At 39.9% G+C, this 14,167-nt stretch overlaps 1 protein-coding gene across 8 annotated transcripts in view; it reads right to left on the bottom strand.

The window, feature by feature from the left end:
* The window catches only part of msi2b (musashi RNA-binding protein 2b), a 256,295-nt gene extending 247,223 nt beyond the window's left edge, over positions 1–9,072 (bottom strand). For all 8 annotated transcript variants that reach the window (XM_063488313.1, XM_063488312.1, XM_063488316.1 and 5 more), the window contains exons 1-4: positions 8,878–9,072; positions 8,488–8,528; positions 8,080–8,161; positions 7,367–7,451 (exon numbers count right to left, since the gene is read on the bottom strand). In XM_063488313.1, the coding sequence (XP_063344383.1) occupies positions 7,367–7,451; positions 8,080–8,161; positions 8,488–8,528; positions 8,878–8,939 (270 nt within the window). In that variant the 5' untranslated portion in view covers positions 8,940–9,072. The remainder of the gene's footprint in view (positions 1–7,366; positions 7,452–8,079; positions 8,162–8,487; positions 8,529–8,877) is intronic.
* Between the last annotated feature and the right edge of the window lie 5,095 nt (positions 9,073–14,167).

The raw sequence follows: 14,167 nt of genomic DNA, 5'->3' as shown, positions 1-14,167 counted from the left end.
TACGTGTCACACTGACATATTTACAATTACTATATCAATTCTATGCATTCCTACTCTCTCGGCACAGATGGATTTATTTAAGAAAACGATATCTCATCACGCCGAGGAAAACAATGGAAAGAAAACACGAGATGAAAATTCACCATCTGCACGGATCAATTAAGCCATTGAAACTGACTACATTTTAATCTGTTTGAAGGAAAACCATGATGTGCAATGTCACTGTCATCTTCTCTGTCAGTCTCACTTATTACTGTTATCTTTCTAAATCGGGTCAAAATGAGAAATGAATTCAATAACACCTGGGCACGGTAACTCTGCTTGTAATGAATTTCATTTAAAGATTTGTCTTAGCACTTAGCCCCAGGCATAACCAATTCAAACTCAATTATTTTGTGCACCCTATTTTAGCAAAGACAACACATTATGCTCTGAATACCAAAGTCCTACACTTGGTAATGTATCTTACTTTTTAAGCTTATACAAAATATATCAAACCTCATTTTACCACACCACATAAACTAATTGTTTTTCTGTCCTGCTGAGAATTTCTATTCACTATGAAGCATTTGGTCTTGAACGTGCGCATGAGAACACTTTAACACAGCATGGAAAAATCTCATGTAGTCTGTTTAAAATTATATATATATTTAAACGATTACATGCAGAGAAAAACGTTACTGCAGATTGCTTAAATCTCACTCAGAGCAATGCAACCACATTGGGCAATGAGGCCTTATTAACAAATCCTTCTGTGAAATGTAGCAGTACCTTTTTAGGTCACAAATTATGACGAATAACTCCTCTGAGAAATTTAGAACTACAAGAAGAGGAGACGAGGCAATTGTTTCCCTTTGCTTTACATATTAAAGCTTTAGGTTTTCATGTAGGAAGCGTCTTCATACCTATTGGGCAGGAGTTACCCTTTGCACTGAATGCAACTGTATCAGAGATTATAGAGTCTCAGTTTCACCTGATACTTCCTTCCTGAAACACATTTTTTTCTTATGTAACACGCATACCATCAGGCTTGGGTGGGTGAACTTAATGTAAGAAGTGCACCTGTTTCAGTAATTTGACTCTAGTCTGTTCTAAACTTGCATGTTTTTTTAAGCAGTAAAAAAATACATAAATAATAGCTATTTATTAGTTTGTTTTTGCCTATGTTCTTGTTTGAGAAATGACTTTCCTTTATGATTTGTAGACAAATCTCTCTTACTGTGTCATTGCTTTCATCTTAATTTTACAACAGCTGGATGCAACAAAAATATTCGTACATTCTTTTGATTCTTGAAAGGAATTCTGGGAACAAACCATGAGATGGTAGATAACATATGTCGAGGGTATGCAAAGAGTGTCGCTGTTGGGTAGAGGGCCAGAGCTCTGACTCAGCTCTAGCTATTTGGCTATCATACAGTAGCAACAGAACAACAACAACAACAAAAAAAAACAACACTTCATTAACCCCCCTCTGAGAAATTTCTTTACTATGGAAAAATCACAAGCAATCTGACTTGGAGCTGAACAAACAATCTGCTCTAAACACAGTCGAATGGTCCGGGAGATATGACTACAATATTGTATTGTAATTGAAAACATGACTGTAACTGAAGGTGTAATGTGTTCAAATGTAAACTGTAATCAAAATGCAACCGTGAAAAACAACAATAATGTGCTAATGTGCTCAATCCAAATTTCTTTTTTTTATATCGAACCAGAACAAACGTACATACGTGTCAAATATCATTCAATTCTTTCTGAGACAAAGACAATGTATTGTTTTGTTCTGGGCTTTTATTATTGCCAACAACTGTTATCTTTAGCTGTATGTAGGATGCACAGTATGAGGTACTTTTTTTTTTTTGCACTGATTCAATTACAGCAGCAGTACCTGTTATGTACAATTGACTGGCAAGCACTAATGTGATGTCATTTTCCATGGACCCTGCAATCAGAGTATATGTGCCTTTAGCAATGTGGGTGTCTCAGATGAATCTTAACCATCTAACCAGTGTGCACACTCGAGTTCATGAGAACCAAGAGGCTACAGTGGCATGCTAAAGATGCACTACTGGTGACGTACCTCACGTAGCAGTAGTCTCCAGTGAAACATCTTTTGAGTATGTGCTCACCTTATAGACTTGGCATCACCCTCACAGGACCCTTTCTTCAAATTACGTTTAGATACACCTTTGTAATATGATGCAACATGATCTCACAAAGAGCAAAAGTGGATTTCCTCAAGACATCATACAAGCAGATACGTCAATGTAATAAATGAGAACAGACCAGGAGGAATCCCCCCCACCAACCCTGCCCCATCATCTTTTTATCTTCCGCAGCCTTTTACTTAAGGGTCTCCGAGGGCTGCTTCTGCATGCGACTGTGGGAGATCAGGGCAGAGAAACAGCACATATCTTAAGTTCACATCTTACAAAAGGATTTCATATATTAATGCAGCTCCTGGGTAAACTCTCTTCCTCTCTCTTAAGACATATCTACGCTAGCATGATGATGTGGTGTTTAAGCTAAAAGGAAAAGCCTTATCAAAGCTTGCAGCTTCTCTCAATAAGTGTGTGAGCAGGTCCACAGGTGTGCGTGTGTGATAGCAATAGAATAGACAAGAAATTACAACATAAATGTTTCATATCTGTGCTGTCAATCTCTGCTGACTTTCGCCGTCGAATAACACCACGAAAAGGCAGTTTGTTATGATCCTCAAATCAGTAATGAGAATTTTACCGTCATGCTCAACAAGCAAATTGGCTATATATATTTTTTTAATATATATTTTTTACCTCTTAGAAATATGCAACAGCATTATGAACATGAGCCACGTTTGCTGGTAGTAGCCTAAAAATTACACTACCGCTTTGACAAACCTCTGATGACCCGTACGAGCGGACAGGAGACAGAAACAGATACAGAAAGAACTAATAACGCCTTCAGCCATAATTAACCGCGGAAGATGGAGCACCTGCTATACTTAAACAAGAGCGAGTCAGTTTAGCTCACTGATTTGACTTTACTTCCTAACCCTATCTGATGAATGAAGCTCAGATTTGTCTGGAACAGCTGCTCTTCCCTGTCCTTTCTCCTCCTTTGCTCTTGGGCTGTGGGTTTTTTGGGGTTTTTTTGGCTTCTCCTAAACTTCAAGCATAGGTTGACCTAAGGGTGACTTTATAAAGGCTGGATTTACCCAAGACAAAAAAAAAAAAAAAAATTTCCGGGGGTGGGGGGTGACTACATATCATTGGGTTTTACTGGTTGAAGTGAATTAAGCTCAGGAACCCCAAACATGGTATCACTCCATCAGATCTTACATTAAAAAAAATAAACCCATGTATGCCTTTGTAACAGCTTCACATAAGAATGAAAGATTTATATCGCTCAAATCAATCTATTGTTATGTCTGAGATAAAAATTGATGATGTCCTTCTTCATACAGGCCTGACTTGAAACATCTTCAGCAACAGATGCTCTGAGTTGTACATTTATAAACTGAACAAAGCATCATGAAAAATGGTAAATATGTTCTGAATTACCAGCATGTGTGTTTTGAAGCCCCCAGGCTTTGCTTCCCCATATGTCTCATTCACATTCATTCTAGGCTAGAGTGTTTTCATAACCGGACAAAAAGTAGAGCACACAGTCAAAAGAAAACATTAATGCCAAATAAAGAAGCATATGAAACCAGCGTTGGTGTGCCTGTCTTCTTTTAGTTGGGAGTAAAACTGATTCTATAGCACTCCTGATCTCAACACTAGGGAAATTTTATGTTTAAATCAAAGTGGGGTTTGCAGCTGATCTAAAAGTACATCAGACTAAATAGAATACCATCTGTGTTTGTGTTTGTGACACTGATTTAATACTGAAAAATATTAGATTTAAAATAACAGAGCTAAAAACATCCATATGATTTTGGCTTTACACTTTCACTACACAGCTTATACGACCTAACTTCCTGTCATTGCACCTTCAGCCATTCTCACTTTTTTCCAAGGTTACCAAGGACAGACAAACCACTAAGGATTCGTTCAGGCACTGCAAACGAGGGAGACCTGTATCAACCCAACATCTGCAAACACATCAAGACCATCCATATTTGCTGGACCGGTTTATTTTTCCCCCATTGCCACTGAGCAACTTTCTCAGAGATATGATAGATCCTAATGCAATGCGATCTTGATAGTGTGAATGTTAAGATATACAACAGCACCGCAGATACAGCGCAGTGACTAATGGTGAGAAAGACGATACAGACAGCCGCCTTAGGTTTGTAATCTTCTACTGCACACTGACGGGTAAACAACAGCACGTTAGCAGCTGGGAAATATAAATGTCTGCATGCATTTGAGTCAGCAGAATCGTTGGTTTGTCAATTATGCCGTCAAACACTCAGCCAGTGATAAAAATGTCCAGCAAGAAAACACAAACAAAACAACAATCTGCTACACTTTATTTTGCTAAAGCTATTGATTACCTCCATTATTACAGGATTTTCAGTATCATCCATATTTTCAGATTTATAGGTGTGATGAAAAACTACAACGCCATCAGCAACAAGAGGCAGGTATGCAAAATGAAACTGGCTTTTTTTTTTTTATATAGTCGGGGTCCCTAAATTATTATCTTATGCTCTTACAGCCCGGCGGATTAAGAGTTAAGACATCGACCATGCAATCACAAAACTGCCCGATCCAGTCTGGCCAGGTCTATCTCCTCATTTCCTGTCAGCTGTCTACTGTATACTATCTAATAATCAAGGGGGGAAAAAACATCACCAAAATTACTAAAATAATTCACTTCCAAAGCATAATGATTTCACACAGGCCACTATTCAGGCTTAATGATGATTCAATGTCAGACTTTAAAATGTCACCATTCAGTTCTCATGCATTTCAAATCTCAATTATAAGTGTGCCAAATGTGATCTAAAGTCTACAATACGTGTGACATAACACCACTGTTTGTGTGCATATCTGTAGCCAAAGAACAAAGTGTATCCATAACTTGCTACACAGACATGCAACAGATAAGAAGATTTAGTGTTGCTGTATGACAGTTATTATACTTTAGCAGAGCAAGAGAAAATACTATTTAACTCAATTATTATACATAAGAGGTCCCACATTGTTTTAATAATGGGATTAAATTCTGCCTACAAATAGTCTGAATATAACAATCTAAAAAAAAAAAAAAAAAAAGAACCAACCGATTTTTCTTGTGGGCAAAAAAAAGAAGCTTTTTTGCAATCAAGAAATCAGCTGTAACACAAGTGGTTTGAGACTGCAATTTTAACAGGTCATTAATGTAATCCCATGAATATTGTAACATATGTTAGCGGTATTAAAAATACACAAGAAATTAAACTGTTTCCTGCTGGCACTGCTCTCAAAGTGCCTTTGGGCAAGGCAATTAAAGCAACAACTGCTCTATTTATCAGACATCAGTAATAGACTGCCGCAGCACAGGCCAACTCTCAGGTGTAAGCATATATATTTACGTGCTCCCCTCCCTTATTCATAGCCCCCATGACCTTTGCTGTAAATATATATGCTGTCAAGCTGTCACAAAGCTGCTCATTCAAAATGTCAGACTTGAAGTTATCAAACTGCTCTAGATTCTGCATCAAAGTATGTTTATATCTCCAACCCTTCAAGCAGCCCCCGTAAAGTGCTTCTAAGTATTCCCCTCTGAAGAGGTTCTGCAAGTTTTGCAATGTCATCGGCCTGACTTACCGGTCATTTTAATGCTAAAAAACCTTGCCCTTGCTCTATAGTTGCTACGTCACAACATAACCCCACCGTGCGTCCTTGTCTCCCTCATTTGCATAACACAGTAATAGAGCTGATAGCAGTGAAGACATAACATATAAACACTAAGCACGAGGTGAATGAGAGATTACCAGAAACTTTAAAAAAACATAACACAAAATATCTAATAGGCTGAAGAAAAAAAAAAATCACACACACTCAAAGTTTTAAGTACAAGTGTGTTTTATGTGCCTTTTTTAATGAAGGCAAATTGCTTATTTTTAGACTAGCAGAAAAACGAACCCCCCCATAAATCCTTCTGAAGAATCAAACCTCTACCGATGAGCTGAAAACTGTCCAAAAAGGCTCACAGCTCCCCAAAAATAATGACAATAATAATGATTATAAAAATAATATTCAAAATTATAATAATAATAATAGCAATAATATGAGCAGCCACATTATTACAAACCTTGCAGCTTAGAAAAAATTGGAAGGAATATAAAGTAAGGTCTGCCACCCAACAAACAGCAGGTTTCTCAGCTCTGTGCCAATCACACTCAAGCTCAGGAATGAGCAGCAAATTCTTACATTTACATTACTTGCCTTATCCTACGCAGACTTGTAGATTGCACATTATTTATACACTGCTACCTGAAGTATAATCTATTTATCTTCCAAAATCCTTAAAAAAAATATTTCCTCCCAGTGTAAAGTTGGCTTCAGCCGAGGGAGCGTGCACAGTACATTTCCTCGATATGCACCATTCCATTACTGTAACTATTGCTGGCATATCTGGATTCGATAAAATATAATTGCAGCTGAACCATATCTAATCCAGCGCATCGTATAATCTTTAATTATTCCTCTGGTGACGAATTTCAACAAATTTCAGAATGCTTGGGAGTCATTAAACCTAAGTGCATGAGTGTATGTATATGTGCACTGGATTAATGACCTTACTTAAGTAAATCAGACAACTCTTTAAAAACTACACATGCACTCTTAAAGTATTTGACACGATACTCCTGACTGATTGTTACCTCACTAATGCATTTATGTATTCTGATTATCATACATTACAGTAATTAGTTTGAACATACTGGCAGCTTAAAAATGTATTAATTTATATTTAATTTGTTTAATCTCTAATATAGGGCTCAAACCTTTCAGACTCATAGTATCTGCTAATCGGGCACGATATGATACAATATCTGCTGGATCAAACAGTAGCAAGGCAGCAGTCCTGAGACAGCACGCCCTTGTGTGTCCACATGAGATATAGGCACACTGCCACATGTGGCTGCAGCAAAGAAGGGGGCGTGTCTGGCCCCATTCAGCCAGAGAAGTAAAAGTGAACACATGTAATATTCACCCCAGAGTTGTGTTTTATTTTATTGCCAGGCTCTCTGTGGAAGAGACCAGCACACATTTAGCCACTGTGCGTGACCTTGATCGACACAGCCTGTCAACCTAAGAAGTGTCCCCCCCTCGCCCACCGCACCACCCACAAGGCCCTATTTAGGCAGTAAAAAGTCTCAGTTGGCAGAGCAGCGTAAACACAAAACGTGAAATGAACTCTGGTGTAAGAGCAAATGAAATCAACTCACCGTCTTTGAGTCTAATTCGTGGTGTTGTTGAGCTAAGACTTTATCTACACTGGCAGCATCTGTAAATGTAACAAACCCAAATCCTCTGCAAAACAAAGACACAGAGAGGACAAGAACAGCCATGTTAATAATAATTTAAAATTGCATACATATTACAAAAAATGACACCCCCACCTCTTGCAAATATAAATTTAACCTGCAACTTGCAAATAATAAACCTGCATTAACAGTGTGAACAACAATCCCTATGACCCACAACAACATTTCTCTGCAAATATAGATTTCTAATCCAGATTACGGCTTGTGGCAGATTTTGGGAAAAGCAAAAAACAAAAAAAAACAAAAAAACAAAACTGAGGACAGTGCTCATCATTATTTGCTACGTTACAATATGAGACGACTAGACACACACAGCAAAAAAAACAAACAAAAAAAAACTGTGGTGCAGTCACAAAGTCAATGTCAAATTGCATTCGGCCGCAGCTTTACAGCAGTGAGCATTTAAGCTTATCTGGCTTGCTGTGAAACCACACGCAGGCGCGCGCACACGGGGATACACACACACAGACATACGCGCGCGAGAACACGAACACATGGGCGCGCGGGCACACAAAACACACATACACGCTGGATTAAACACTGAGCACGGTCAAAGTAAAGCGATATCGCTATGTGCACTGGAAAGGGAAAAGTAAGAAAAGCCCTGTATTTACCTTGAACGTTTTGTCGTGGGGTCTCTCATCACCATACATTCTCTTATTTCTCCGAATTTACTAAAATAGTCTCTAAGGCTGTCTGTGAATAGAGAGAAGAAGAAAAAAAATATGTCGGGTCATTTTGACAGAAACATATGGACATGCTGTTGTCACTGTATTTCAAAAATACCCCGCGATGCGCATAGGGGTCGAATAGAGGACTTCAGATGGACGGAGATCAAAAATAACATCGTGCGCACACACTACTGAGATATCCCATACAGTACACTACTGCACAGTGCACATTCGCACATACACCGCCGCCAGCAGCTACAGCGAGCACTCAGTCACAGCGACAGAGGGGGAAAAAAGAAAAAAAACAACAAGAAATGCTGGTTACGGTGTAAAAGAGAATAACAGTCTCACCTGGTGAGGTTTGCCAGCTGAGGCCACCGATAAACATTTTACTGTAAGGGGAAAACACAACAGAAGTGAGTCCAGATGTCAGTTCGGCCATTTTGACGACTAACTACTTCTAAAAGCGACCTTAAAGGATAAAGGAAGACTATGAAAACACATTCGCGCTTAGTAATTACACTCTGGCTACATAAAAGGGGCAGGCCACTCTTTGCTACGGAGCTGAGGTCTTTTAAAACTGCATCTGGAAACAGACCCGTGCCCGGTTTAAGTGCGTACTGTTGGGAGGGGGGTGCGGGAGGGGGGACGAATCCAGCACGGCAGTCGAAGTCCTCTCCAAGATGTTGTAACATGAAAAAAAATCGTACCTAAGGATTAAATTTAGAAATATATCCTTACCCCGGGTCATGTTGTGAATCATTTAGGCTTCCGGATGTGGCTTGACTCCCGTCTCCTTCCATATCTATTCCAAACTATAGGCTGGGACTACAGTAACAGTGACAGACACGCACAGATACGGCAGGAGATATGCAAAGCCCCGCTATGAGAATATTACTGAGCCGGGAATGAAAGCGTCACACGTGGGATCAGCTCAGCCCCCTGCTCCCTCCTCCCTCTCTCAGCATGCTCTACCTTGGCCCACAGGGGGCGGAGTCTGGCTCTGTCACCTAACCAATCCAATTGACGTCAATTCAGGCAATCTGCAAACCAATCCTCCGATTTGTCATTTAATTAAGCAATAAGCCACTAGAGGTGAAAGTGGCTTATTGCTCTTCTACGCCAGTGGACACATAGCATGAGAAATGTTATTTTTAATTAATACTGTTTACAAATTGTTTTACCACTGAAAGGTAAGGCTTGCAAAAGCAAAAGCGACATGCAGACATTATTTTTTTGTTCTTATTAATTACAACTGTTTGTTATTCTTCCGCCGTGTAATCTAGTGCGCTAGAAAGACGTAAAAAAGTGGGACAGTCACTATTTTAATAATAAAACATAACATATAGTCGGGACTTTTAAGTGTCTACTGAGAAATAAGCAGGGTTTAATTCGACAGGGAGCAGCAAAGAGTGTGGTCTAAGTGTAAAATAAGTATTGTGCAGGTGCACGGGGGCATCATTCTTTTCGAATTGAAGAATATTTGAGCGCCAATAACTGAATAATATAAGTATAATAAATGTTACCGGTGGCCAGATTCGTCTTTGCAAGATGATTTGTTATACATTATTACTACTAAGATGTCAATATAGTTATTTTTAGTTGGTGTATCAAAATTATTGACGTCTTTGCAAATGGACCCTTCAGACATGATCCATACAATGCTGCTGTACAAGCAAACAAGCAAGGTTGTGCTCACATGTTATAATGTTTAAAAAAAATGCTCAAACGAGGCTCAGAATAGGCAAAAAATCTGAATTTAAAACGTGTTTCCAGGTGGGCTTAAAGAAAGTTATTTAAACATGTTCCAGCTTGGTTCGTGTGTCTCTGAGAAAGAGCCTCTGTAGCTGATGGTGGGGTCTCACCTTCAACTACTACATTCATTACTACAGCCAACAAAGAAATTTTCCCATGGAGATCAATAAAGGCTTGTATCCTTACATACAGTGATGCAATTATAGATCCATCCACGTAGATAACCTCTAATGAGCTGCTAGCCCTGCTCTCTGTGCAGTGTATGTGGAGATAAGCTTGCTCTGCCCCCTCATGACCTTGAAGAAGGTGATGACAAAGCAGGCTAAGAAATTAAGAATAAATGAGTGCAAATGACATTTTTAAGATATTTTAAGATATGGGCCTATGCATTAATTGCGCAACGTGCTATCAATAGAACACAATAAAAAATACATGTCCAATCTGTTTCAATTATGTATCATACATTTGTCTGATTGCTGCTCAGAGATGTCAAGCTGACAATATTAAATGACCGCAGTTTTCATTGATATGAGCCAAGAAGATGCCTCATACTCTCTGGGAAATGACTAGCTATCCTATTTTATTATTCACAGTCAGTGACTTTTTTTTTTTTTTTTTTTTGAATAGGCCTGTCTTTGCTGAGTGTTCAGGGTTCTACCAGAGGGAATTTCTTATCTGGCCAGGCAGCATGTTTTTGAAACAATGACTTAGATAAAACCCAAATAACAACACTTTTGTCAGTTGAACAGCTATAAGTCTGTCATTAGTTAGGGGACTCTCCACATTGCAGCTGTCTGTATCTCCGAAACAAAGGTACGAAAGCAAATGCCGGCAATTCCTTGTAGTATGCGAGTGTCAAAGAAAATGGAAATATGACACCTTGTGTGAAAGACTATTACTTATTATGCCTTATTTGCACCATTGTTTTTGTCCCATGCCATTTGCTGATGCATTTATGATTGCTTTACCATTGTCATATGCGCAGCGGCCTCCTGAAAGACGTGCCTGAAACGTGAGTGCAAGAAAATCGCATCCACCCAGCAGCTGAACAGAGGAAAAGTTAGCGGAGGGTGGGTGGGTGGGTTATAAATTGATGTGGAATATGAGCTCGGAGGAACAACGGGCTTAAAAGCCCCATCACAAGGTGTGCAAAAATCACAGTGGATTTAACACATGAAGAGCAACTTCTGTTTCATGCTCAAACAAAAACACTGGAGGCCCGGGCTTCACGGTGCGGTTGTGAATTATTCTGTTTTGTGAACAACAGCATTATTGCCTTTCCATCCGCGGTTGTTACGGCATGAAGAGAGGCGAGTTAAATGTGACAGAAAAGGGTACGGCGGGTGTGCTGTTTCGCAACGTCTCATCGATCCATTGCCGACCAGATTTGGCGCCAAAGCAACCTGTAAGCAGACGAGCCGAAATCCTTTGGATCTCCGTGGGGTAACGCTCACAGGGGGTTTCTGTGTCCAGATCTTTTTTTAACACTCAGTGAAGGAAAAGCACATATAGATTGTTTTAAATTGAGCAGTGTTCTCCTTTAATCGGAGCAGCCAGCGCCGCCTGATGAAAGCGCCTAAAATGTTTGTAGCTCTTTAAGCAACTTGACAGCAGTGCTTTTGGAGCAGCTGAGTGTTTAGTCGTGGGTGAGGAAGAAAGAGAGGGGTTATATCCTGCAACAAAGTGGCCTATGTGTGAACAAATTTACTTGAAAATGATGCCGAGCAGTGGTTCCATTACTTGGGCGCTCACGTTATGACAAATAGAAAGGAAAACGGGAAAAAAAGAAGAAGGTTGAAGCAGTTGAAGACGCATTGATTAACGTGGGGACAAAGTCTTTTAAGATATATTTGCATCCTGCATGCTTTGAGCTCATCGTCATTTGCTGGAGCTTCAAGGGCAATTCAAAATTTCTTCAATCCTGCATTTGCATTGGTGTAACTGTTCAGTTCTGAAAGATGAACAGCTTCTCAATAGAGAGCAAATTCAGCATGTGAAGGGAGGGAAAAAAAGAAGAAGAAGCTTGTAACTAACCGAGCCTCTGCATAAAGAGTGGAGGATTTGGGGATTGAGAAAGAAGTAAACTTGATAGTGTGTGAAAGAGCTGAGGGGGGGAAAAGAAAGTGAGAGAAGCAACAGACTCACTGACAGTGTTATTGAGATGCTGTTTTGAGAAGAGGCATCCTGTTTCCTGTTGCAGTAATCACTTTACACCCTCAGAAGCTTCACTTGACCTTGGAGAAATTGTTCTTCCATCATGTATAACCCCTTTCTCCATCAAGATATCTACGTAAAAAAAAATAAAAAATCTTTCAGGCAAAGAGGCTTTTTTTGCCACAAACACCAGGAACGATAGACGACATCTAATACGGATGTATTGAAATTGAAACTGTAAGTCTGTGGGGGAATGTTTTTTTTTTTTACATGTGAGGTTCACCACATGTTATTTTGCCTGCATGTTTTGTGAATAAAAATCAAAAGACAAATCAGAGCACTTTCTGTCTAACAGGAATTTCTTAGGGAAACTATCCAGACACATCCTAAATGTGTTTAATATTATCCTTTGGATGTGGGGAATGATTTCATATTGATCACTGTGGATTGAGTGCTTTTCTCCAGAGGGCCTATTACAGTGGAATTCAGAATCCCGAGGAAAGCTGTGGAGAAGGCTGCAGATGTGAACAAATTGTCTCCCTCTAGTGTCCTCTCCTCTGTGCTTCTTCTTCTTCTTTGCTCGGCTTAAGTACCTCTCAGGCAGCAGGGAGAGGGCCAGACTGAAACATGCATAATTGACAGTCCTATTTCAGGAATTAGCCACCCACCAAACTCTAGACTACCTACTCTTTCATCTTGCCGGGAATAATTTGGCATCTTCTGAAGGTCCATTTCAGCTGGCTAGGATTAACCAGTGGTCCACTGATTGATTTAATGAGTAAAATTTCTATTCTCCACATTGATTTGTATGTCTCTTCAAAGGTGGTTTGTGTGTAAACCCTGTCAACTGATCACGATTTGTGAGGATTACCGGGCTTGTGTCTCTTTGTTAGCACACAGAGAAAGTGTTAGAAGTCAGATCAGTTGGAAGGATGCTCTGGTGATGAGTGATTTCTCTCCCCCATTATGCCTTCTGTAACCACACAGATGAGTTAATTAAGCTGTGCCAGAGGCTACGCACTAGCATTCCAGGTAGATGGGCCACAGCGATATTCAGAGACATTGCATATAAAAAAAAAGAAGCTGTAATATTTACTTTGAAGTCTTTATGCATATAAGGCTGCCCCAATGCTAATTTGGCTGGCAAATTCTCAAAAAATACCCGCTTAGCACCTGCAGAACCTCAAAAGTCCACAGATTATTCCCTTGGAGGTTACAAAAACTGTTCTAGCTGTGTGTGAACAGAAGATCCTCCAGTGCTTTTTTCCCCCAGAATCACCTCCATTAAAAGTGAGCTCCACGAAAGACAATTTGCATTTTTCTGACCCTAATGGCCCACCCTTTTGCAACTGGGTCTCTTTTTAGGCCGATCAGATTCCAACACAAGAGGATGATGACGACGTCATTTACCTGCTCCACTGGGCTGGGAGATAAGCTCATGCCCCTGCTGCTCCCTGGAATGTTCTGGCTGCTGTTTGTATGACTCCAGAGAGAGCTGTGTCTTACAGATGATGACAAATGGCATAAAAGCACCACAAGGAGCAATCCTATCACCTGTACAGTCAGCAGTAGGAAGAGAGGTGTGTGTGTTGGCCTTTTGGAGAAGAGATGGACCATCCCTGATTTCTCAGAAACCCATTGTGAAGCTGTTAACTTATGCTTTACACAGCTGGAACCTGTTTTAAATCAAAGTTAATATTTCTAAATCTGTATGAGATATTTTTAACGGCATTTTCCTTTGCTAACGGACAACACGGGAAGCCTGTGGATGACTGGACTGATGGACTTCACCCATGTTTATCCACTTGTGCTTTGTTTATGTGTGCCTAAAACATTTTTAGAAACCTCGCAGAGCCTGAGAATGGTAACCAAGCCTCTCTGGCTAAGTGTTGCTCTCTGTCCTTCTGGCTCACTCTCCGTTTATTTAACCAGCCTTTTCACTCCTGTTTCCTTTTCGCATTCTTTCTTCTCTAACTGGCTGCCACCATATATTCTCTCAGTTGCCAACCACTTCCTATTCTGCAACCACTGACCTTAACACTGACCTTGCCTTGTCTGTGCCACTGAGATGAGAGAGAGAGATACCATATCCTTTGCTTCCCCCTTGCTATGCTGCGAGGTT

Source organism: Pelmatolapia mariae, linkage group LG10_11, assembly GCF_036321145.2.
Source record: "Pelmatolapia mariae isolate MD_Pm_ZW linkage group LG10_11, Pm_UMD_F_2, whole genome shotgun sequence".
NCBI lineage: Eukaryota > Metazoa > Chordata > Actinopteri > Cichliformes > Cichlidae > Pelmatolapia > Pelmatolapia mariae.
This window is presented reverse-complemented; position numbering and strand designations above follow the sequence as displayed.